General features: G+C 46.5%; 1 protein-coding gene across 12 annotated transcripts in view; it reads left to right on the top strand.

Annotated features, from left to right (window-relative positions):
- The window catches only part of AMOTL1 (angiomotin like 1), a 166,236-nt gene that overhangs the window by 91,146 nt on the left and 48,132 nt on the right, over positions 1–26,958 (top strand). For all 12 annotated transcript variants that reach the window (XM_005667237.3, XM_021062681.1, XM_021062683.1 and 9 more), the window contains 2 exons: positions 1,849–2,785; positions 20,546–20,837. In XM_005667237.3, the coding sequence (XP_005667294.2) occupies positions 1,849–2,785; positions 20,546–20,837 (1,229 nt within the window). The remainder of the gene's footprint in view (positions 1–1,848; positions 2,786–20,545; positions 20,838–26,958) is intronic.

Consider the following 26,958-nt stretch of genomic DNA (forward strand, 5'->3'; position numbering starts at 1 on the left):
ACCTGCCTCCTAGGATTATGTGTGGGCTAAACTAAATAATGAGAGAATTCAGTGCAATACATGGCACATCATTTGTACCTTAAACATGGTTCTCGTGGTTGTAGTGTGGTTATTAATAATGAACAGACACCAGAATAAAGGGGGGAGTTGGGAGAAATGTTTCCTTTCGGAGGTAGAACTGACTGGATGTTGGGGCAAGGGAGAGGAAGGGATTTTGGAAAACTCCCAAGTTTCTGGCTTGGCTAAGAGCAGAGGGGGCAGGGGCACAGGGGTTGGTTGGGTGGGAGAGTGTTGGGGGGTGAGGAAGACACACTGAGTTTGGAGGACTTGGGGGCCATCGGCTGGTGGTGGTCGATGTGTGGACCACGAGTCAGTGGTTGCAGACGAGCGTGGATGTGGTGGGACTGTGTCGGGTGAGGCGGGGAGAGCGCTCAGGGCAGAGCTGTGGGGAACACTAGGATTTAAGGGGCAGGTGGAGAAAAGGGATCCAGAGGCAGAGTGTGCAGAGAAGCAGGATCCAGAACCATGGGGTGGCCTGGATGCCGAGCGAAGAGAGCATTTCAAGGAGTGGGTGATCCACCTGCCAAAAACTCCAGAAAAGTTATGCCAGGAAGTTCTCCCCAGGAGTGGTTACTAAGCAGAGCGGTAGGGAGAGTAGTGGATGGAGCGTTTGGAAGGTGGAGACGGCAAGTGTCGATTGCCTTCTGAGGACAATTAAGAGAGAAGGAAAGGAGAGATGCAGGCTGGAGTCAGAGGTTTACCTAGGGCAGGAAAGGTCGTTTCTTTTATTTATTTATTTATTTATTTACTTATTGTCTTTTTTCTTTTTAGGGCTGCACCCATGGCATATGGAGGTTCCCAGGCTAGGGGTCTAATGGGAGCTACAGCTGCCAGCCTACGGCACAGCCACAGCAATGCCAGATCTGAGCCGTGTCTGTGACCTATACCACAGCTCATGGCAACACCAGATCCTTAACCCACTGAGCGAGCCCAGGGATCGAACCTGCAACCTCATGGTTTCTAGTCGGATTTGTTTCCTCTGCGCCATGACGGGAAGTCCTCTTTTTTTTTTTTTAATTAAAGTATAATTGATTTACGATGTGTTCATTTCAGGTGTACAGCAAAGTGGTTCAGTTATACATATATAATACATATGTATATACATACATATATACACATATATTCTTTTTTAGATTCTTTTCCATTATAGATTATTACAAGATGTTGAGTTCCCTGTGTTATACAGTAGGTCCTTGTTACTTAGCTATTTTATATATAGTACTGTGTATATTTTAATCTCAATCCCTGCCTCACCTCCTCCCTTTCCCATAAATTTGTTTCCTATGTCTGTGAGTCTGTTTCTGTTTTGTATATAAGTCCATTTGTATCTCTTTTTAAAAAGATTCTACAGATAAGTGATATCATCTGGTATTTGTCTTTCTCTGGCTTACTTCACCTGGTAGGATGATCTCTAGGTCTGTCCATGTTGCTGCATGGTTTGGGTTTTTGCTTGTTGCTTGTGTTTTTTTTTTTTTTTTTTAGATGGGAAAGACTTGATCCGTTTATGTGATGCAAAGAGAGGGCTGGTGGGGAGCTTAAAGGAAAGACAGGTCCTGAAATCCCAAGTACGGTCTAGGAGGAAGCAGGAGGCAAGGGAACCGGGAATAGCAGAGACACTTTGAATCCGAGGAACGCTTGCCTGAGAAACTGCAGGGTGAATGGGGGTGATGGTGGATTTGAAATCTTTAAATGCTACTTTCATTAGAAAGTTCCTTATTCACCCCGAACGGCATGACCTATATTCCCGTGGAACAGCCTGATACCTTTTTTCCCATGTTTATCTTCCAGTTGAGGATCCCCTTTGTAACTTCCACTCCCCGAACTTCCCGAGGATCTCAGAGGTGGAAATGAGAGGTTCCGAGGATGCGGCAGCTGGAACAGTGTTACAGCGGCTGATCCAGGAGCAACTGCGGTATGGCACCCCGACCGAGAACATGAACTTGCTGGCCATTCAGCACCAGGCCACAGGGAGTGCAGGACCAGCCCACCCCACCAACACCTTTTCTTCCACGGAAAACCTTACTCAAGAAGACCCACAAATGGTCTACCAGTCGGCACGCCAGGAGCCGCAGGGTCAGGAACACCAGGTGGACAACGCGGTGATGGAGAAACAGGTCCGGTCCACGCAGCCTCAGCAGAACAACGAGGAGCTGCCCACGTACGAGGAGGCCAAAGCGCAGTCGCAGTTCTTCCGCGGGCAGCAGCCGCCGCCACCGCCGCCGCCGCAGCCGCAGCCTGGGGCGGTGGGTCATGGTTACTACATGGCAGCGGGTGCCAGTCAGAAGGCCCGGACGGAGGGCAGGCCCACGGTGAACCGCGCCAACAGCGGACAGGCGCACAAGGACGAGGCGCTGAAGGAACTCAAGCAGGGCCACGTCCGCTCGCTCAGCGAGAGGATCATGCAGCTGTCGTTGGAGAGGAACGGAGCGAAGCAACACCTCCCTGGCTCAGGGAACGGAAAGGGGTTCAAGGCGGGCGGCGGGCCCTCCCCAGCCCAGCCTGCAGCCAAAGTGCTGGACCCCCGAGGTCCTCCCCCCGAGTACCCCTTCAAGGCCAAGCAGATGATGTCCCCGGTCAGCAAGACCCAGGAGCATGGACTTTTCTACAGCGACCAGCACCCGGGGATGCTCCATGAGATGGTCAAGCCTTACCCTGCGCCCCAGCCTGCGAGGACAGAAGTGGCCGTCCTGAGGTACCAGCCACCCCCAGAATATGGGGTAACCAGGTGATTATCAAACCTAGAGGCTTTAAACAATTTTTTTAAAATAATTTTTTAATGGAGGTATAGTTGATGTTAATGTGTATTACAGGTGTACAATAGAATGACCAACAGTTTTTAAAGGTTCTACTTTATTTAGTATTATCAAATATTGGCTATATTCCCCCCGTTATACAGAATATCCTTGTAGCTTATTTTATATCTCATCGTTTCTACCTCTTAATTCTTAAAACTTCTCCTCTCCCCACTGGTAACCATGAGTTTGTTCTCTGTATCTGTGAGTTTGCTTCTTTTTGTTATATTCACTAGTTTGTTGTATTTTTTAGATTCCACATATAAGTGATATCATACAGTACTTCTTTCTCTGACTTATTTCACAAAGCTGAATATTCTCAAGGTTCATCCATGTGGCTACAAATGGCAAAATTTCATTCTTTTTATGGCTGAGTAGTAGTCTATTTTGTGTGCGTGCGTGTGTGTGTGTGCATATACCACATCTTCATCCATTCGTCTGTTGATGGACACTTGTGTTGCTTCTGCATCTTGGTAATTGTAAATAATGCTGCTTTGAACATTGAGGGGCATTTTACCTCTTTGAATTAATGTTTCTGTTTTTTTCATATGGGGAGAATGGAATTGCTGGGTCATGTGGTCATTCTAATTTTACTTTTTTTGAGAAACCATCATCCTATTTTCCACAGTAAACCTAGTTGTTTAACTCATGTTTTTAGCACTCATTACTTTCATGTTAGGTTTTTGTCATCAGGTTTTTTTTTTTTTTTTCTTCTGCATAATATTTTATAAGCCACCTTTTGGGCAAAATATGTAGACTGAAACAGAGAAGAGGGCAGCTGGGGATTTTTCTCCAAATGCAACAGAAGGAGTTGGGAATTTATGAGTTTAGAGGAGGAGCCTCTGTTGCTGGCTGTACTTGGGAGCTTGGCCTAGCGGCCTGGCAGAGCAGCAGTTTTCCTGGCTGGCTTTGTGGAGAGCGTCCAACCTCCTGGAACATATTATTACCGTGGGGTTTTATAGAGCCTTTCTTTTTTTTTTTTTTCTTTTTTATTAAAGTATAGTTGTTTTACACTGTTATGCCAATTTCTGTTGCACAGCAAAATGACCCAGTCATACATGTATATGCATTCTTTTTGTTATATTATCTTCCATCGTGGCCCATCCCAAGAGACTGTATACAGTTCTTTGTGCTGTACAGTAGGACCTAATTGCTTATCCATTCTAAATGTAATAGTTTGCTTCTACTAACTCCAAACTCCCCATCCATCCCACTCCCTCCCCCTTACCCCTTGGCAATCACAAGTCTGTTCTCTATGTCTGTGAGTCTGTTTCTGTGTTGTAGATATGCTCGTTTATGCCGTATTTTATTTATTTATTTATTATTAAAATTTTAAATTAAAGTATAGTTGATTTACCATGTTGTCAATTTTTACTGTACAGCATAATGACCCAGTCATACATACATATATGAATTCTTTTTCTCATTATCTTCCATCATGTTCTATCACAAAAGATTGGATATAGTTCCCTGTGCTATACAGTAGGACCTCATTGCTTATCCATTCTAAATGTAATAGTTTGCATCTACTAACCTCAAACTCCCCGTCCATCCTATTCCCTCCCCCTCCCTCTTGGCAACCACAAGTCTCTCCTCCATGTCTGTGAGTCTGTTTCTGTTCTGTAGATAGGTTCATCGGTGCCACATTTTAGATTCCACATACAAGTGATATCATATTTGTCTTTCTGACATTCTTCATTTGGTATGATAACCTGTAGTTGCATCCATGTTGCTGCAAATGGCATTATTTTGTTCTTTTTTTATGGCTGAATAGTACCCCATTGTATGTATGTATGTACCACATCTTCTTAACCCATTCCTCTGTCGATGGATATTTAGGTTGTTTCTGTGTCTTGGCTACTGTGAATAGTGCTGCTGTGAACATACAGATACATGTATCTTTTTGAATTGTAGTTTTGTCCAAATATATGCCCAGGAGTGGGATTGCTGGATCATATGGTAGTTCTATATTGAGTTTTCTAAGGAACCTCCATACTGTTTTCCATTGTGATTGTACCAGTTTACATTCCACCAGCAGTGTAGGGGAGGGGTCCCTTTTCTCCACACCCTGTGGAGTCTTTCTTCATTGTCAATTTTAAAGGAAAAGGTAGTCTGAATTCTAGAACAGAGGAGTTAAAGGGACCATAGAAATCACATGGCCCAACTCCCTTATTCGACAGATGAGAAACTAAAGCCTGGAGAGGTAAAAAAAAAAATGCCCATAGTACGTGACTCTGAAGCAGCTGGAGCTGGGCTCAAGTCTCCTGTTAAAAACTTTCCCTTCATTGCCCTAACTCCTCTTATGACTGACTGATGGATTTAATAGCACTTACTGAGTGTGTACTCTGCACAGCCCTGTACCTGGTTCAGATAAAGATATGGTTCCTGCCTTCAAGGTCCTGGAGCCTTGTCTCAGGGGAAACCAGCATCTGAACAGATCCTTGTGGTGTCGTGTGCTATTTTAGGATAGAAATGCATGGAGAGCATTAGGGAACCAGGGTGGGTAGTATGACTCACAACCGAAGGGCTTGGGGAGGGCTTCACAGAGGAGGTGACCTTTGAGTTGGGTCTTGAAGAGTAAATGAGGGTTGTGGGGGTGGAGGTGAAGTCGTGGGAGGACCTCTGCAGGGGAGATGCCACATCTTCTGACAGAAAGTTTGGGCGATCTTGCCTGGCATACGTTGCAATAATGCAGAGCCCTGGTGGGATCGGGTGGGGGGAGAAGTGGCAAAAGATGTGTTTGGACAGGGCAGTTGAATTTAGAATTTATCCATAAACAGTTAGGAGATCATTGTTGATATTTAATAGGCTGTCTTCAGGAGTTTCCATCGTGGCTCAGTGAAAATGAATCTGACTAGCATCCATGAGGACGCAGGTTCAATCCCTGGCATCGCTCAATGAGTTAAGGATCTGGCATTGCTGTGAGGTGTGGTGTAGGTTGCAGACACGGCTTGGATCTGGTGTGGCTGTGGCTGTGGCTGTGGCATAAGCCAGTGGCTACAGCTCCAATTTGACCGTTCCATATGCCATGGGTGCAGCCCTGAACAGACAAAAGACCAAAAAAAAAAAAAAAAAAAAAAAAAATAGGCCGACTTCAATGGCAGCAAAGGATGAATTAAGGAAAGAGAGACTGGAAGCCATGAGGACCTTCAGGGACAGGTTCAATTGTCCAGAGAAGAATTGGTCAAGGTGGCCTAACTTGAGGCCTTAGGTATAGGGGAGCTATTTGCTACAAGAAATAGAAAGGCCCTCATGTAATGATTGACTGGATATGGGCAATTGGAAATAAGGCAGTTGGAAAACAAGCTCTCAGCAGAGAAACTGGGTCTGGAGATAACAAATTTGGGAATTGCCAGCATCTAGATGTTGTTGAGCTTTGCCTGGGGAAAGCCTGGAGCATGAGAGAAGATACAGAGCCACTGCCTACTATGGGATATGTCTTTCTTCTTCTCACCAAGGCCGCTGTTTATCTATTTCTACATCAAATAAAGTGAGGTTTCCCCATGCGACCCCAGCAGCTGTGTGCAGGGCATACCTCGGCTGCCCATCTTCTGAAAAGGGAGCGCCTGGGCCTTGGCAGAGAGCGAGCCGGCCGATCTGCCCGCCACTTACTTCCCAGCTGCTGACACATTGTCCTGCATTAGGCGGGGATTGGCGGCTGTGAAGCAGTGTACCAGCCCTTAGGCCTCTGATGGGCGGAAGTTGGATGGCATAGTCTGACCCCACTGGGGAATCAAGATGGGACCTGGCTGGGGGTGGGGGGAGCTTGTTCTTACCCGTTTATGGTTCCTTAAGCCAATAGGAAATTTAACTTAAAAACTATCAATTTTGCGGTTTTTTTTGTTTTTTTTTTTTTACTTTAAAAAAATGTCTTTATTGAAGCATAGTTAATTTACAGTGCTGTGTTAATTTGGGGTATATAGCAAAGAGATTCCTTTTTTCAGAATCTTTTCCCTTATGGGTTCTTACAGGACATTGAGTAGAGTTTTCTGCGCTGTAAGTAGGTCCTTGCTGACCATGTGTTTTATCTATAGCAGTGTGTTCATCTCAAACTCCTGATCTCTGCCTCCTGCCCTTCCTCCCCTTTGGTAACCATTCGTGTGTCGTCTTTGTAAGTCTGTTTCTGTTTTGTAAATAAGTTCATTTCTATCATGTTTCAGATTCCACCTGTAAGTGGTATCATATGGTATTTGTCTGACTCACTGTACTTAGTATGATAAAAGCTATCAGGTTTGAAGAGGAAAAACACATTTTCACATCCCTGGTCTTAGCACCTTGTTGATTTACTAGCGTTAAATAACCCATGAAGTTTATGTCGGAATCATACCAGAGTTTGCTTTGTGGTGATTCACGTTTGTGCCTAATCGTTTAACTCAGCTTCTGCAGCTTGGTAGAAAGTGAAGATACCCACAGATGAGGTTTTCTTCCTTCTCCTTGGCTTTTACTGCTTGTCAAACGGCAACGCCTCAAGTGGGTCCTTTTGCTTTTCGTCATTTGGCAGTAGGTGTGCGGTGAGTGGAAGGCGTGGTAAGGGGGAGAGGGGAGCACTTCCTGGAGGGCCACACAGGGATTGGTGGGCAGTGTTATTTATCTCAAGGTCATGATGTCAGGAAGAAGAAGAAATATATAAAGGATTTGAGCTGATAGCCAGGCTTGGCAGCTGCATAGACATGACACATCAAAATGTCCCAGAAGAGGTAACAGACAGGCCATTGAGGCCGGGCTCCAGAGCTACAAGGCGCCTTTGTGAGCTTGGCCCTGGCTCGCCAGCATGGCTCCAGCAGTGCACCCTTTGGCTCACAGGGTAAACAGAGTTGTATCCACACCAGCCCTGCTTCAGACACATTCCATGCGGCCGGAGCTCCAAGGGTTGGATCTGAAGCTCAGCAGTGTGTGATGTTCAAGTTATCTTTGACCCAAGAGAAGAGCCGGGCTCCTTTTCATTTCACTGACACATTCCCTTGTGCTTAACGGGTTATCAGTTTGTCATGAATAGCGATGGTCTGGGAAGCTGCAGGCTGTTGGGCCAATACAACATAGACTCCTGGAGAGGAGGAGAGGCCTCTGACTGCACTCACGGGGTCCATGTCCTGGCCCCGTGGTGCAGAAAGGGGCTCAGTATGTTGTGAATATTGATCCAGCCCTGATCCAGTGCTTGGATCCAACCCATTATGTTGTTGAGACTTCACTTCTTTTTGCCTAGAGATGGAAAGGTCAAAAGAGCATAGAGCTTAAGATAAGAGGAGTAAGGCCTTGGAGTTCTTGCCTTCATTACTCACCCCTCATAGCTTAGTGATTCTCTCACCTGCTCTGATCTGAAAGGGATGGGAGATGTGTGGTGGGCTATGGTCCCCTTTCATGGGAAACCCCATGGAGAAGCCACCAGTCAAGCCCTTCTGGACTTGTACATCTTGGCCTTTTTCATGAGTGGGCTAGTAGGGCTGGGGAGATGGAGGGTCTAGGGAGACCATGCCCTACTGAGATGGCTGGTGGGGACCTCCAGGGAACATGAGCCGGCCATGGATAAGGCTCTGGTTTTGTTCCTGCTCCATCTTCCTTTTCTTTCAACCTGAAAGTGGAAATATATATAAATGAGGACCAAGTGAGAATTGGACAAGTTGTTCTATGGAGAATTATGCTTTTAAAAAATACAAGGAAGTATGTGGATATTAACTCTGACACACTGTGGAGACAGAGCATTTCCAGAAGTACTGACTTGGCTCATGCACAGTCTGAACTGTAATAGAAGTGAATGTGCAGATGAAAACCGGTAGACGATCTAATTATTATCAAAGCAGTGTGGGGGCATGTTAGTCAAATGCATGTCTGTTTTCCAAAGAAATCTGTCCATATTTCCAGAAGTAGAAATTAAAGATGCTAAAAAATCACTTAAGTACCCTATTTTTTTTAATACAACCAGTGTTAACATTTTTCTTGTACAAATTAATCTTTTCACTTTTTTTTTTTTTTTTTGGTCTTTTTAGGGCTGCACCTGTGGCATATGGAGGTTCCCAGGCTAGGAGTTGAATCAGAGCTGTAGCTGCTGGCCTGTACCATAGCCATAGTAATGCCAGATCTGAGCTGCATCTGTGACTTAAACCACAGCTCTCTGGATCCTTAACCCACTGAGCGAGGCCCAAGATCAAACCTGTGTCCTCTTGGATACTAGTCGGGTTCATTACCACTGGGCCATGACAGGAACTCCCTTTTCACATGTTATAATCATAGATTATATTCAGTTTAGTATCTTAGCTTTTTTATGTAGTATTGTATTATAGGCTTTTTTTCCAACAGTGCTTAATTGTTTTCATAACCATCTTTTTTATTGCTGTATAATATTTCAAAAGTGTATCATTTCTGTTAATGATAGTGCATGCATATCAAATTTTCCATACTTCTTTAGGAATTATTATTTAGAAATGATATTAATGGGTAAATTGTGAGCATTTAATGACTTCTGATACCAGATAACTTTATAAAAACATTATAGTGCTTGATTCACCACCCTTTGACCAACGTTAGTCATTTTAAAAACTTTGCTAATGTAATAGGCAAATTGAGTTCATTTTTTATTTTAAGTTGCCGTTATTAGCTAGATGAATTGAGGGGTATATTTGCCAAGTTCAATTGATTGGATTTTGAAAATTGGCTTTTGATGTTTTTTCTGTAGACAATCTATATATTTTAATGGCTTCAGAATAAAGTGAAACCTGTTTTCCCTAACACTTGCTCAGATTTTTCAGTTTCTAGAACTCTCTCTCTACTCTTTGCAGGTAACGTGGATCAGAGGTGATGGTCATGGTAGCTTGTGGCTAAATCTTGGAGTGTCTGGATACACTTACTCTCTCCATTTTATGATATGGGGATTTATTTTTTTTAATTAAAAAAAATTTTTTTTTGGTCTTTTCTAGGGTGGCACCTGTGGCATATGGAGATTTCCAGGCTAGGGGTCTAATCAGAGCTATAGCCACAGGTGTACGCCACAGCCATAGCAACTCGGGATCCGAGCCGAGTCTGCGACCTACGCCAGAGCTCACGGCAACACCAGATCCCCAACCCACTGAGCGAGGCCAGGGATCGAACCCCGCAACCTCATGGTTCCTAGTCGGATTCGTTAACCACTGAGCCATGATGGGAACTCCTGATATGGGGATTTATGATATAAAAACTTGGGCTTAGAGAGAGAGGTTAAAGTGCCTTAGTCGCAGACACCAGCTTGGACCTCTGCCACACACTCCCTCCCCACGAGCTCACACACACTCGCCTGCTGCCAAAGATTTCCGGTTTTATTTGGAGTCATTTAGCTGGTGAATTTCTCATCAGAGTTATATATGTCACACCTGATGTCCAGCCTGTGCTCTGCCCACCTGTATTTTTTTTTTCCAGGAGGATCAGGATACCTTTTCTCTCTCTTGAGGTACCTCGGAAGATTTAGGAGCAAACCGAACCTTGCTGACAGCGGTAGGCTGTGAGCTTGGGTCTGTCTTTGGTTTGCTTTCATTTGGAGGCTAGCGACTAGGGAGGGGTTGTTTGCTTTAGCCCGTCTTTAGCAGAATGTTGCAGTTATGTAAGCTGATAAGTACTAGTTTAATGATTTTTATGGTTTTCTTATGTTTCAGGCAGTGCCAGCTTGGGAAAAAGACTAAAAATGGCTTCTGTCAATGAAAGGATCTCTTTCTGCCTGTTCCCTGCCTTTTTTTTTTTTTTTTTTTTTGGCTTTTGTCTTGGCTGAATCTTGCCTTTCAGCATAGGGGATTTGATTTACTAGCTTCCCAGAAGTGGAGGGAAGAGTGGTAACTATTTAATAATATTTTATTTTCCTATGAATGTAAATTTTATTCTTGGTATGTAGGTAGATACTTTATAAAAGCATGGAGTGGGGCGTTCGACCCAGCCCTTCTATCCTGGGCTAACACAAGTGTCATTGTCTTCTTTTTCTATTAATTTTTTAAATTATTTTTTTAATAGTTATTTCCCCAATACAATTTTTTTCTACTGTACAGCATGGTGACCCAGTTATACATACATGTATTTTTTTGAATTAACTTTTTTCCTTTTTATGGCTGTACCTGTGGCATATGGAAATTCCCAGGCCAGGGGTTGAATTGGAGCTGCCGCAGTCAGCCTACACCACAGCCACACAGCATTGGATCTGAGCCGCATCTGTGACCTATACTGTGACTTGAGGCAACGCCAGATCCTTAACCCACTGAGTGAGGCCAGGGATCGAACCCGAGTCCTCGTGGAGACAATGTTGGGTCCTTAACCCACTGAGCCACATGATAACAACTACAGCTTCTTCTCTTTCTCCTCTTCCTTCTTTTCCTTCTTTTTTGTGTATAGTCTTTTTTTTCCCCATTTTTAAAAATTTTACTGAAGTAGAGTTGATTTACAGTGTTGTGTTAACTTCTGCTGTATAGTCATCTTTACTATAATTCATGAATACATTAGACGTGGTTGAATCTCTTCAGTAAGACACCTAGGTTCTCATGGGCATCTGCTTTCTACTCATTGCTAGAAAATCCACTGTTTACTTGAAAAAGGTAAAAAAAAAAAAAAAAAAAAAAAAAAAAACCAGCCAAGCAATATCTTAGTGTCATTATGACAGGTTTTCACCTCATGGGAAATCTGGAAGGGGCTCTGGGGCCCTTAACAGACCTGCCCACTCTTGGGTGTCTTCTGGAATTCCTTATAAATTTCAGCAGGTACCTGGCCAACAGAACATTCTGTTAATCGGCTGGTTTTTAAAGGGTGCAGTTCCAGGGTTAAACATAGTGTTCAAATTTAACTGTTTCAAACTTCCAAGCTTATCTTCCAAAAACAGTGTGTTACTCACATTACTGACTCTCTGGGCCAAATAAAGGACCCCAAAGCATTAAGTGTTACCTAAAAAAGTTATGTGCATCTCCTCTTCTCTCCCAAACCAAGTTATTTGGAATCCTGAGCAAATGCAAGCATTGCAAGTGCAGGGCAACAGCCTTTCTCGGAAAAAGCATGAGCATCTTCTTTTAAGAGGACGTCAGAGCCATCGATGCCATGGATCCCCTTGGTCTTTCTCTGCACAGGCCCGTCATCCATCACCACCAGCATCCTTCCCGTCAGTGTAGGGGGTTTGAAGTTTTCCCAATCCGTGCAGGGAACCTGTGGTGCAACCAAGCCCCCAAATTGCTCATGTGTTCCTTTAAAAAATGCACAGGGAGTTCCCGTCGTGGCGCAGTGGTTAACGAATCCAACTAGGAACCATGAGGTTTCGGGTTCGGTCCCTGGCCTTGCTCAGTGGGTTAACGATCCGGCGTTGCCGTGAGCTGTGGTATAGGTTGCAGACGCGGCTTGGATCCCTCGTTGCTGTGGCTCTGGCGTGGGCCGGTGGCTACAGCTCCGATTCAACCCCTAGCCCGGGAACCTCCATATGCCTCGGAGCGGCCCAAGAAATAGCAAAAAGACAAAAAAAAAAAAAAAAAAAAAAAAAAGGAAGGTACATTTTCCCCTAGAAAAACCTCCTGGCCTGGTTTTATTTAGCCCAGAGTCAACGTTACTGCCTTTCTCTGGGAACATGCCAAAAGTTGGTGCAGGAAGGAGGGAGGGAGCAAAAGGGACACAGCCCTGGAGCACATGTGGCAAATGAAAGAGAACACCTCTCGCGTGGAAACCCACGTCCATCAGCGGTGCAGCCAGAGCGCAGCTGACAATGTGAAGGAGCCTAAAGATGACGGGCTAAAAGAGCAGGTCGCATTCTGGGTGGGCATGAGGTCTAGAATGCAGTAGTATAATGAAGAATGTTTGGTGGTCCCCTCTTTGAGTTGGAAATGACTGGAGGAGGAAGGGGAGTTTTCGGAGTGTGCTTCCAAACCAGTGATTTGCAGTTTAGACAGTTATGAAAAGGAATTGCTGTGTGGCATCCAAAGGTGAGCCAGACCCAAGGCTATTGGATTAACCACTGCGCGTTGCCCTTAGCAAAAATGAGGCCAGGGAGCCTTATTTAAATTCCACCAGCTAAACATGTGTTTTGAATACCAGCGTTAGAACTCATGCATTTGTACAATTTTTAAGCTGAATTAGGGCTGGATGAGCCAAGTAAAATGCCCTGTTTATCGTGAGAAGCGGCTCCGCAGTGTGGGAATTTCAAAAGGCTGGGGTCAAGTTCAGGTTACTTCTCAGGAAATCGAACACAATTCCAGCTGTAATGCATTAAATGAGTAGCTTCTCCAAACAAGAGGATTATCCATATCCATCCTGGTTTGGAATAATTTTGATCTTAGTTTTCCCCAAGAGTCTAATCTCAATTTGAACGTTTATGAGTCTTGTGTCTGCACAAGCGAAGGGGTCCAGGTGGGAAGGCTGTGGGTTTGGGAAAAGAAGATTTGAGGGGTTCTGAATCCCGGTTCTTCCACTTTGTGGCAACTTATGTAAGTTCTCAGAGCCTCACTTTCCTTTTCTGCACCTTGGTACAGCTGTTTTTTCCTAAAACGAACTGATTTTCTTCCTTACGTAAATGAAACATGTTCATTGTAGAAAATCGAGAGATACGGATCATCCCCATTTGTCCCACTGTCTAAAAAAAAGAAAAGAAAATGAAGGAAATAGAAATTGCCTGTAGTCCCATTGCTTAGCCATAACCATTGTTCACTGCACTGTTCACTTTTGCTTTGAGAATCAGAAATTATAAGAAAATACTGTAAGTTGGAAAGCTCTCTGTAAATACGAGATGTCTTTGAGTGAAAAGTCTTAAAATTTGAACCTCATTACAGCCAAGATGCCCTCAACTGTTTCATCTCCTTTTTAAAATCGTTTATTTCATTTGGTGGACTTTCTCTGATTCTTAAAATAACAGTGCTGATTTTTTTTGCTTATCTTTATTTCCTGTTTTTTTCTATAATGAACATGTAATAATTAGATAATGAAGTGGAGCTATACATGTTTATTGTAGAATTATGTCAAGAAAAATATGAAGAGAAAAATCCATGACGTCATCACCTAGAGATAAGTGACCTTTTGTCCTAGTTTCATCTAGTCATTTTTCTCTATATTGTTTTTTATTCAGATGCATCCTAATATGTGTTGTATATTGAGAATTTCAAAGAATCTTTGCTTAGAGACTCAGTTGAACCGAACATTTAATTGAACGTATTGAACCGAACTGTTAATGTTGATAAATTGAAAAAGTTGTTTTGATTTTACCTCTCTATAAATAAGCTTGCTTTGGAAAACGTATTTAGCTGTTTGCATTTTCTCGTTTGAGTGACTTCATCACATCTTCGTGTCTTTAATCATAGATCTTTCTTTTCTTGCCATGTTTTGGAAAATTTTTGTCAGTCACACAAGTCCTATTTATTAAACATTAACATGATGGCCTCATTGTAGGTAAACATAGAGTTTAATGTATTGAGTATAGCATCACCGTTGATGCTTCAGAATCTGGGGACAGTAGGATGGGGACCGTTGGTCTCTTTGCATAAATTGCTCTGGTGCTCACTGAACTCTGGAATTGTCTCCAAAGTGAAGCCTTTTGGTGTCCTTGCGGTATAGACCAGAGCAGTGCTGTCCAATAGAAATATGATGTGGGTCACACATCTAATTAAAAATTTTCTTGCAGCCATATTTTAAAACAGTTAAAAGAAGCAGGTGAAGTTAATTTAAAACATCTTTTAGTTAACTTATTATTTTTTTTAATTTTTAATTTTTTTTCTTTTTATGGCATACCTGTGGCACAGGGAAGTTCCCAGGCCAGAGGTCGAAGCAGAGCTTCATCTGTGGCCTACGCAGTAGCTTGCGGCAGTGCCAGATTCTTAACCCACTGAACAAGGCCAAGGATCAAACCTGCATCCTCATGGAGACTATGTTGGGTCCCTAACCCACTGATTTTTTAAAATTGAAGTGCAGTTAATTTACAATGTAAAAGTTTCTGGTGTACAGCAATGTGATTTGGTTATACATATATTCTTTTTTATAGTCTTTTCTGTTATAGTTATTTCAAGATATTGAATATAATTCCCTGTGCTATCTAGTAGGTCTTTATTATTTATTTTATATATAGTAGTTTGTATCTGTTAATCCCAAATTCCTAATTTATCCCTTCCTCTGGCTTTCCCCTTTTGTAAGCATAAATTTGTTTTCTTTGTCTGTGAGTCTATTTATGTTTTATAAATAAGTTCATTTGTATCATACATTAGATTCCACATATAAGTGATGTCATATGGTATTTGTTTTTCTCTGTCTGGCTTTGCTTAGGATGATAATTTCTGGGTCCATCCATGTTGCTGCAAATGGTGTTCTTTCATTCTTTTTTATGGCAGAGTAATATTCCTTTGTATACATGTACCACATCTTCTGTATCCATTCTTCTTTGCTTCCATGTCTTGGCTGTTGTAAATAATGCTGCAGTGAACATTGGGTTGCATGTATCTTTTTTGAATTAGATTTTTCTCTGGGTATATGCCCAGGAGTGGGGCTGCTGGATCATGTAGTAATGCTTATTTTTAGTTTGTTAAAGGAACTTCCATGCTGTTAGTTAACCCACTTAAAAACATATTTTTAAAAAAGTGTTTTGGTTAACCCATTGTATCTATATATTGTCATCTCAACAGGTAATCAACATAAAAAGCTATTGAGATATTTTACATTTTTTTGTTCTAAGTCTTCAAAGTTTAATGTGTATTTTACACTTCCTGCACATCTCAGGTCAGACAAGCCACATTCCAGGTGTTCAGTAGGCACACGTGGTTTGTGGCCACTGTTTTGGACTGCCCGGGTCTAGAAGTAAATGAGGATCTGTGTCCAAGAGAGAGTGTCTTGACGTGTGTGGGCGTCGCCTTGACACTGCAGTTTTGTCGTGCATCACGTTGCAAGAAAACTCTGCAGAGGCGGGAGATGCTATGGTGCCGGAGTTTGCTTTGATTCCTCTTTGAAGCTTCAGTATTAGGGACTGGGATTCTCTCCACGTAGTGTTTGAAGAGGATGGGACACCCCAGCTTGCACTTCTCCCCTGCCTCTCTCCAAACACACATCAGCAGTGTGATAAGAACAGAGGCTGGCAGTTATTACGTGCTTCCTAATGATGGACACTGTGTGCAAGGCATTATCTCATTTAATTCTCATAACAACGCTGGGAGGTAGGTACTATTATTATCACCATTTAAAGGTGAAGAAGGCGTTAAAAACTTGCCCATGGTTACATGGCTAGAAAGAAGCAGAAGCAGAGAAAAGAGACCCCGTGTTAAGGGGCAGTGCTCTCCTGTACTAACATGGGGCCAGAGCCCTGGTGTGGCGGGAGGATGTGGGTTCCAACCCCTAGTTTGTAGCTCATTTTTCTGCTTTGTAAAGACTGCTAGATCTCTGGGGTTGTGAGTCCTCTGAGCCTTAGTGTGACTACTTTAAAGGTAGGATAATCACATATGGTGTGAGCAGGGAGAATGCTCAAGCTTGTGAGACTGAAATGATAGTGGCTGTAAGTGTTATTCACGGCACACCTAATACAGGTGTGATGTAAATACATACGTTTAAATAAGCTTGCTCTGATGCTTTGGTGAGTGTGTGCATCAGGGACATGGTGGTGACTCAGATTGAGCCACCGGACCCGGGAGCAGAGGGCACAGGGTGCCCGCCCTTCTTTCACCATCCTGTATAGGGAAAGGGTGGACTCTGGAATCGAAAAGCCTGGGCCTGGATTTCCTGTGTGTTTCTCTGATCTCTGTCCCATGTTAAGGTACCTACCATCCTGTGCCTTGTTTTTCTCATCTACGTAGAGAGCCTTGACAGGGATGCCTCTTTTATTCGTCAGTTATCAAGGTCACAGTGAGATGATGCCCAGAGCAGTGCGTACCACAGTGGCTGGAATGTAAGACATGCCCAATAAATGGTAGCCGTGACAGAAGAAAATATTGGACTTCCAAAAGCCGCACTCGGGGCTAGGCTCTGGGACACAGATGCTCATATTTTCAATAATGGTGATAATAGCTCACACTCATCTGGTGCTTCATTTGTGCCCAGCTTTATGCATATCAACTCCTTAAGTCCTTTAACAATGAGCCAAGGGGTGTATAGTCCCGAGAAACGAGGTACATGATGTCAGCCTAGCTCTCTGCCTTCACATAATAGACTCGCATAATAGAATAAACGATTCATAGGCAGTTTCTCAATCCATGTTGGTTCCCATCCCCTTTCTCCCTTTTCTCCGTGTCCCCATTGCGAGGAAGGGTTTCTCCTGGTGGTGGCCAATCCGTAGCCTTATCTTTGGAAGCTGAGGATGGCTTGTTTCATAGCACTGGTAGGATGTGTGTAGGATTTTCCCGTCCCCGCCCCCCCCGCCCCGCCCCAGCATTCTTTCCCCTCGTTTACGCTCAGCCGAATCTGCCCTGTACAGACCTTGCACCCCAGCGGCTGAGCAACGGAGCCAAGGGACAGAGGTTTGCTCTCCTGATTGCCCATCATCCCTTGTAACCTGGCACTTCCTGAATGTGCAGCCGAGTCTTTTTGTGCGGCCAGTGTTCTCTGTTGGACAGAAGACTTCCTGTTTTGAAAAACCCAAACTTTCTGTCCCTAGTCTTGGCAAACATCCTTTTCCTGGACGGCCATTCAGGTAACGAGTCACTAGCACGGATGACTTGGGCTTGGCTTTAAGAAAACCCTTCCTTCTTGTTCTATCATGGGGAAAAGATGACCGAGAAGATAAGCCCATTGTTGACCTTAAGTGAGTTACAAATCCCAGAGCCCAACAGTGTTCCAAGGTAGAAGCCCCAGCCCGAGGCTGTCTGGCTCAGAGGCCAGCCCCCCCTGCTTCATCTGGGCCCACCTCAGCTCCGAGGAGATGCGCCGTGCTTGTCCTTAGGATTGGAGGAAGTGGGAGGTGGGTACGGAGGTCCTGGGACTGGGTGTCTGCCTTTGAATCCAGGCAGCCGCAACTGGTAGTATTTTGTCTTTTGCAAGGGAACCTCTTTTTGTGAAAAATGCAGCGTAGGATTTAGCCAGCCTGCAGGAATGCACTTAGGCAGGAACAGATCGGTGGGTTTTTGGGTCCACACCTGCTGGGAGTTCCTTTCATCTGGGGTGAAAGTTGGCACTGAGAATGGCACCCGAAGGCATTTCGGTCTTGCTATGGAGTTGGCCCACAGTCACAGAGACCTCCGGACACACACAGGACGACACATACTCATACGCTTCAGTGTGGAAGGGGCCAAAACTCATCAAAATGCAGAAAGGTTTTACTTCCAGCAAGATGGCCAGAGAGTAAGGGTGTGGCAAGGAAGGGAGGAGGGAGGATTTACAGCCCCACAGACAGCATTCCTTTCTGAAATCAGAGGCACTTAAAGAATAGAGAACCGCAGTCGAGCTCCTTGGTTCTCTGTCTTGACCTGGGGAACTTAGATCCCAGCTATTTCTTTTTCTTTTTTCTTTTCTTTCTTTTTTTTTTTTTTTTTGGCTGCATCCATGGCATGCAGAAATGCCCAGGCCAGGGATCGAACCTGCACCACAGCAGTGACAACACCAGATTGCTTGGCCACCAGGGAACTCCCAGATTCCAGTTGTTTTAACTTGAAATGGTTGGGTGCCTCGATTGAAGGCATAGGAAATCTAGCTGGAAACTGTCTTCTGGCCCCGCGGCCATGCTCTGATGTTGGTTACCAGAGCAGGACCTGTGGTCCCTCACTGTGGTGGCACTTGCTGGCTTCACTGTGAGGTCATCTTCAGGAGCATCTGCATCCCTCTGTCGGGAGGGCTAAGGTGACCCTTGGCAAATTTGCTTCTAGATTTGACGTTGAGCTGCCAGGAGTCAGCACTCAGAGGATGCTTAAGGCTCTAAGAAACGCATACAGAGTGAGAGACGTGGAGGCTGACAGGGTCCAAAAACATTCCAGTAAATGTACTTAAAAGGAAATATAAGAGCAGACAGCCCCCCCATACCCCCTACCCAGGAAACAGGGAGTACCTCTGAGAGCTTTGGCCATGGATGGCCACAAGTAACAGGCGGTGACACAGGAAACGGTTATGAAGTAAAAGGATCTCAACTCTTTGATATGGAAAGTTGATGAGTTGGGGGGTTCCTGATCATTTTTGGGAACCCCAGTTCCCAGACTGAGACCTAAAGATTGGAAGGGTCAGCGAGAAGACCAGTTTTCCCAAGTCCCTGCCATGGTTGGAGGACTGGATGCCAAGCCTGGCCTTGCCATTCATCCCTGCAGATGTTGTTCGGATCCCTGGGCTTTAGGCTGAAAGAAAACCCAGTGATTCTCATGAAGCAGGTTAATGTCAGAGTCGTGAGGAGGGGATCGCTGGGGAGGAAGGGGGGAGACGGAAACTCGTGATTTCAAATGTAGGAGCCGGTTCCCAGGAGTTGAATTATCAAGGGGCGCCTCTCTGTTGTTTTTGATGTGGCTGAGATGAGACTTTTGATCCCCAGACCTCTTCGCCCCAGCACATCTAAGCACACAAAATTTGTTCCTTCCCCAAGGCTCCCATTTCATTAAAGGGTACCCCCGTTATTTGTGTAAAGCCTGAAATCTTGGAGTAATTTTATTTATTTACTTATTAATTTAAAAAAAAATGTTTTTAAGTCTGCATCTGTGACATGTGGAAGTTCCCAGATGAGGGGTCGAGTAGGAGCTATAGCTGCCAACCACAGCCACAGCCACAGCCACACCGGATCTGAGCCGCATCTGTGACCTTGCAGCTTGTGGCAATGCGTTGGCTCCTTAACGCACTGAGCAAGGCCGGGGATCGAACCCAGATCCTCATGGATACTAGCCTGGTTCTTAACCTGCTGAGCCACAACGGGAATTCCTATTTTAAATTTTTAAAAAATTTTATTGAAGCGTATAGTTGACATAATGCTATAATTTAATTATAATGTTATAATTTTAAAATTCTCCTTACTTTATTGCTCCACATCCATGACATACATAAAACGGACCCCAGATCCATGCAGTCTGTGTTCCGTTACTAACTACCCTGTGGGCCTTGGTCAGCTCTCAGCTCCGCCACACCCAGGCCTCCTCGCTGGGCATCATCTACACACCCCCCGGAGCGGAGGCAGCTGCCTGCGCCCTCCCTTCATTGTCCGAGAGGATCTGGCCTTGGCTCAGCCGGGCCCTGCTGGCCTCGTCTGGTCCCACGTGTGCAGGCTGTGCTCTGTATCGACGTGCTTTCTTCCACATGATCTGCTCCTGCTGAGTCCTGCCTCAGGCCCTGCTTGAGGCCAATTCCTCCACCCGGGATATTCCTCTTCCCACTTCTCCATCCCCCGCCACCCCCAACGCTCTTTCCTTCCTGTCTGCCATTCAGACTTCAACTTGAGCTTGCTTCTTAGAGACCCCTTCCCTGACCTCTCAGTGAGAACGGGCCACTCTGTCTGTCCCTGTCCCCTGTCACTGGTTTACTCTTTGGAGAGGGCTCTTGACTTTGCAGTACATGGCTTTGTTTATCTTTTGATGTGGTGCTCCCCACCCCACATAAGCTCCACGAGAGCAGGGACCTTGTGTCTTGTCCACTGTCCCCCCGGGTGACCAGCACAGCGCTGATTCAGAGGCAGAGCACATTAAACACTGTGACGTGGAGGACTGGAGCTGCGTCCCTCAGCCCAGCGTGGAACGTGCGTCGATGACGACCCTGGCGCTGGCAGCCATCCGTGGTGCCCAATTGTTGGGCTTCCTTCCTCTGCCCCAGGCCTGGGGTCTGACCGCCGCTCTTCTGCTCCCTTGCAGCCGCCCGTGCCAGCTTCCTTTCCCGTCCACCGTGCAGCAGCACAGCCCGATGTCCTCCCAGAACTCCTCCGTCAGCGGGCCCCTGCACTCCGTGTCCCTGCCACTTCCGCTCCCGATGACCCTGGCAGCCCCGCAGCCCCCGCCCGCCGCCTCCCCCAGCCAGCAGCTCGGGCCGGATGCCTTTGCGATCGTGGAGCGAGCCCAGCAGATGGTGGAGATCCTGACGGAGGAGAACCGGGTGCTGCATCAGGAACTTCAGGGTTACTACGACAATGCCGACAAGCTCCACAAGGTACTGACCTCCCAGGGCCCCGGGGATGGGGTGTGTGTGTGTCTCTGGAAGGAATGCCGTTCCTTCCTGCTCATGGGGCGCTGAGTCACTGACTCACTGGCCAGTGCTTAACTAGATGCCTTTTTATACCAGGCACCGTGCAAGGCTTTAGGGAGACAAACAGAAACATGCCACGGGGCCTGCCTTGGAGGCGTTTACAGTCCCTAAGGGGGAGCGTGGCCTAAGCTAAACCTGCACTGGAAAGTCAGGGGGCCACAGGAAGTGCAGCAGAGGTGACCCTGAACCTGCATTCCCTCAGGTGGACAGTGTGGAAGCGGGGACCCCAAGAGTAACACAGTGAGTCGAGAGACAGGTTTTTCCTTTACAGCTGGGATCTCAGGTCTGGTTCATTAGCCGATCTCTGCAAAAAGCCGTGATGTCTCGGCACCGAGAGCAGAGTGCGAGTTACTTCGTTCTGTCCTTATGCTTGTGACTTACCAGGCGGGGAGATGCCGGGTAATCCCAGCCTGTGTCGTTATCATGGGAAGATTGGGATGTATGACAGCTTTTGTCCTTAGGGCTTTGTGCCGAAAGCCAAAGTCAGCAGGAGTACATCCAGCGAGGGTGAACTTGTACACGGGCAGTGACTTCATGGTAACCATCCCCTCCCCATGCCAGCCTTGAAATGCCACAGGTAGAAAAGAAGAGGTGGGGCGGGAGGCAAAGTAATAGCATGTTTTCAGGTGGTGGAGCCACAGGGCACTCGAGTTTCCCTTCTGGAGGCAAGGGGGCATGTGTGCTAGGAGTCACCTCCTAAGAGTCTGGGTGCCTGCTCTGTCCTGGGCAGTCAGAGGCTTTTGTAGAGACAGAGTAAGGGAGTTTCTGTTGTGGCTCAGTAGTAATGAACTTCGTGGACTAGTATCCATGAGGGTCCGATCCCATGCCCTCCTCAGTGGGGTAAGGATATGGCGTTGCTGTGAGCTGTGGTGTAGGTCACAGATGGGGCTCGGATCCTGCGTTGCTGTGGCTGTGGTGTCAACTGGCAGCTATAGCTCTGATGGGACCCCTAGCCTGGGAACGTCCATATGCCATGGGTGCAGCCCTAATGATAATAATGATGATGATAATAATAATAATAAAGAGAAAGAATAAGAATGTAAACCCACCTGACTACAGAAGCCTTGCCATTTGTTTCTGAATGACAGGACGTGCTCCTGGCTGGCCCATGGTGTTCACTGTTCAGTGCTGATCTCTCAGGTAAAGCCTGGCCTTTCTGCTGGTCCTGGTGTCTGAGCAGTCAGCCCCTCTGATGCCCTGGGGGCTGGCAGCGGCAGGCTGGGCAGTGCGTTGAATGATGCAGAGGTTCACAGACAGGCCCTGCCCTGGCATGTTTGTGTGGAGCTTCCACGAAAAGGGTCTGAACTCCCTGGAGTCAAGACCAGGCTTGGCCAGGAGAGGTCTGGCTGCCTTTACTGGAGGGAAGAAACGAGGATCAGGAGCAAACCGGCTGCTTCTCTTAGAAGTTGGGAAACACCTGCTGGCTCCCGGCCGTGGCTGCAAGTCACTGCTCAGGCGCAGGCTTGCCTCTGACGCCTCCTGGGCAGCTTCTTTCCTGGTAGTCTGAAAATTGGGAAGGCCAGCCCAGCGCTTCCTGGGAAATTAGTCATTTTTTCCTTCTCCCTGATGAAGCCCAGTGGCAGACACATCCAGGAGCTGTGCAGACACACCCGGGGGCAGAGTGGGGTTCTCGGTCATTTCTGTGGATGTTTTTGAAATGACAGGGACCATGCAGAAATTAAAAGGTCTTGTTATTCTTCATTGACTTATTTATTTATTTATTTATATTGCCTTTTTTTTTTTTTAGGGCCACACCTGCGGCATATGGAGGCTAGAGATCGAATCGGAGCTGTAGCTGCCGGCCTACACCAGAGCCACAGCAACGCAGGATCCGAGCCATGTCTGCAACCTATACCACAGCTCATGGCAACACCAGATCCTTAACCCACTGAGCAAGTCCAGGGATCGAACCTGCAACCTCATGGTTCCTAGTCGGATTTGTTTCCACTACGCCACGACGGGCACTCCGACTTTTTCATTAAGGTGTATTTTTTAGTGGCCTATAATGTACATCTTTGTTGTTGTGGATGCCCATTTCTATTCTGAGAACCAGAAGCAGCCTCCCAGTGACTCAGTCTCCAGGCACAGGGAATGAATGATTCTTAAACTTTGTGGCCAATAGCATTTTGGTGACTTTGGAAAAAGGAGAAAAATTAAAAGGTGTATCCCTTCTGGAATCCCAAACTCCTTTAGTCTCTTGAATATTACGAGTGGCTCTATAAATAGTACCTGTCATTCTTCTGTCATATGTCAAAATGTAATTGTCAATTTAAAAACTCAGATTTCAGAATTCCCTGGTGGCTCAGTGGGTTAAGGATCCAGCTTTGTCACTGCAGCAGCTTGGGTTGCTGTTGTGGCTTGGGTTTGATTCCTGGCCAGTGAACTTGTGAAAGCTGTGGTCGTGCTTCCCCCCAAAACAACAGCAGCAACAACAAACTCAGATTTGATGGACACTCATCATATTTATCACTGGCTCCATAGCTTTTCTCAGCAGCAGGGACAAGAGACAGCAGAGCAAATGAAATCCGTGACTTAACTTTGACGGCGGATGCTCTCGAGGTCCTCCTCGTCCAGGCGGTCCCTCGGCATCCACCTCACTGCCCTGTGTGTCTCCGGAGCTACTTAAGCGCAGGTCTGGGTGGAGGCCTGTGGGATGAGGTTACTTTACTCCTCGGTGAGGATAACTTCTGCCTGGGGTGGAGCCACCTGCTGCTTCATAGGCTGTGGTTGCCCTGTGCCGGCAGGAATGTCCATTCTGGAATCCTTCCTCAAAGCCTCGGGAGCACTCGCAGAGCTTCGTCAGGGCAGAACCAAAAATAGATGAATTTTTAATTGCAGGGCTTAGCCTGTGCGCCCTGTGCCAGGAACCCAGCAGGAAACGAGGACTGACTCTCAGGCTGCCCGAGCACCGCTTAGAAATGAAGACCCTGTTTGCAGAGAGGCGCGGCGGGGGGGATTATCGCCGTTAGTGTTGGAAGGATGGCCCGCAACCCCCTGAAAGAGCTGTGGTTTTTCATTATTTCCTTTTGGCCACTCGTTTTGCTTCTTTTTCCTCCCAGTTTCCCCAAAACATAATTAATGGACGGAATTTCCAGCAGGACCAGACTGTGGGCTGTTCAGCGGGTTGACCCTGAGGAGCCATCAGGGTGTCAATGGACGTTTGAAGGGAAAGGCTAACATATTTTCGGTCCCCCTTGGGCTTGCTCTAGACCCCCTTCTTTTGTCAGCAAAGCAGTGGTGGCTGTCATGGGTGGTCTGAGGCTTGGACAGCAGGCCTGTCTCTGATCCTGTAGGTCTCTGAGCTGCACCTGAAAAGGTGCACAGGGAACAGGCCTGTCTCTAGAGCTGGGACGGGCTGGGATTTTCTCAGGGCCCCTTGCCCAGGTGCTTCGTGTTCCGTTTCTGGGCCACAGAGTGCTTCTCTGGGATATCAGGGGCGCTTGCAGCCTGGCCTAGGAACTCGCTGACATCTAGGCTGGAAGGGAGGATGGGAGCCGTGAAGGCAAACCCAGTATCCTCTGCATAGGATCACCCTCAGACCAACTGGCCTAGACAGTTTTTATATCAAAGCCACTCTGGAGTTCCCTGGTGGCACAGCAGGCTAAGGACCCAGCACTGTCAAGTCTGTGGCACACGTTCGATTTCTGGCCCAGGAACTTTTGCATGCCATGGGTGCAGCAAAAAAAAAAAAAAAAAAAAAAAAAGCCATCTTTCATTTCTACAAGGGAGGACTTAAGATGTTCTGGATCCAGGGGTGTACAGATATGGTTCTTTTGCAGAGGGAGTGTGCAGTCAGAAACCACAGAGCTTTAGACTTAAAATTCTGATTTTAGGGAGTTCCCGTCATGGCGCAGTGGTTAACGAATCCAACTAGGAACCATGAGGTTGCGGGTTCGATCCCTGGCCTTGCTCAGTGGGTTAAGGATTTGGTGTTGCCGTGAGCTATGGTGTAGGTTGCAGACTCGGTTCAGATCTGGCGTTGCTGTGGCTCTGGTGTAGGCCAGCGGCTACAGCTCCGATTCGATCCCTAGCCTGGGAACCTCCATATGCCGTGGGAGCAGCCCTAAAAAAGGCAAAAAGACAAAACAAACAAACAAACAAAAAAACCCAAAAAAAAAAACAACAAAAAAAAACCCAAAAAACCAAAAAAATTCTGATTCTAGTCCAGTTTCTCACTCCTTAAGAACCCTTGTTTCATGTCTCTGAAAGGAGGTTTTTCATGTCTCTGAAAGGTTCAGTTTTTGCTTGAATGCTTCCAGAGAAGAGATGCTCACTACTGGGTAGACTTCTGGGAAAGGGAGTTAAAAATCCTGGAGTTCCCACTGTGGCTCATCGGGTTAAGAACCTGACATAGTCTCCGTTTGGATGCAGGTTCAATCCCTGGCCTCTCTTGGTTGGTGAAGGATATGATGTTGCCGCAAGGTGCGGTGTAGGTCACGGCTCTGATCCCCCGTTGCTGGGGCTGTGGTGTAGGCTGGCAGCTGCAGTTCTGAATCGACCCCCTAGCCTGGGAACTTATATATGCCACAGACGGGGCCCCAAGAAGGAAAAGAAAAGAAATTTTTGCTTACATTGCATCAGAATCTTATCATGTCAACATCCTACATTTAGTCGTGGTTCCACCTGCCCCTCCCCCCCCCCCGGCCCCCAACCACACTGTAGGGGACACATCGGCCTCCCCCGTTGCAGCTGTCCTGTCTCACAGGACGTACCTTGTTCTGAATGAAGACCCTGCTCCTCTGTCTCTCAGCGGCCACAAGCACGTGACCCTGTCCAAGTTCTTGTCTGTCCGTATCTGAGGCAGTAAACGCTGCTGTCATCGGGAGCCTGCGGTTTCCCTTTATGGTAAAGATGGAAGGTCTTCTAGTGAAAGTAAAGAATCCAGGACCAGGTGGAGTTTATCAGGGCCGAGATCTGTCTTTAGGAGACTTGTGTTTTTGTTGTTGTCGTTGTTTTGCTTTTTAGGACCGCATCCAAGGCATGTGGAAGTTCCCAGGCCAGGGGTTAAATCAGAGCTACAGCTCCCAGCCTCCACCACAGCCACAGCAACGCCAGATCCAGGTCGCATCCTCAACCTACGCTGTAGCCTGCGGCAATGCCGAATCCTTGACCCACTACAAGAGGCCGGGGATCAAACCTGCATCCTCTTGGATCCTAGTCAGGTTCATTTCCATCTGAGCCATAACGGGAACTCCCGCTCTCCACTTGTGACTTCTGTCAACTGTTCGCAGGGACACAACTCCTCTCCCCACGTTCAGACCTGTATCTTTGCTGCTAGATGGAAATCCTTGCCACATTGTCCTGCAGGCACTTCAGACGTGGATTCTCCAAAACCAGGCTGGTTCTCTTTCTTTAGTAAACCTTTTTCTCTTATCATCACTTATCATGGTTAAGTTTCATGGCTCCAGCCTCTGAGGTCTGAATGTGTTGTCTTTGATTTCTTTCTCCCTTAACCATCCGGACCAGTCGCAGAGACCTATCGATCCCAGTCTTCAGTGTCTTGGGAATTTGTCCATTTAGTTGTCCAAGTTCACGTCCTTGTCATCTGTCATTGAACTGTTTAGCTTCTTACCTGGACTCCGTTCTCCTGGCTTCACTCCCTACAGGCCACCCCTGGCCCGTCTTTTAGTGTGACCTCTGTAAAGGCTCAGATGATATTACGCTGCCCTCCCCTCCCCGACCCTTCCACCCCCATGGTTCTCTTTGGCCGTCAAGTCCTTCCTTTTGGCTCTTGCTCCGGCCGCTTGCCCCTTGCTCCTCTCCCCAGATGCCCTGTGGTGTCAGAGACACACACGTTCCTTCGTGGCCCTGTCTTGGCTCATGCCCTGTCTTCTGCCTAGAATGCCAAAGCCCTTTGGCCTTTTCTGCCTGGCCAACTCCTGTTTTACCCCAGGACTCATTTTAAATGGCATTTTTCTCTGAAATCTTTTTTTTAAAGAAACCCCCTCTCACCCCTGCAAAATTAATGACTGTCTCTAGGTTTCCATAGCATTAAACTACATACCCCTTGTCACATTGCATCATA

This window comes from Sus scrofa, chromosome 9 (genome assembly GCF_000003025.6).
Source record: "Sus scrofa isolate TJ Tabasco breed Duroc chromosome 9, Sscrofa11.1, whole genome shotgun sequence".
NCBI classification, from domain to species: domain Eukaryota; kingdom Metazoa; phylum Chordata; class Mammalia; order Artiodactyla; family Suidae; genus Sus; species Sus scrofa.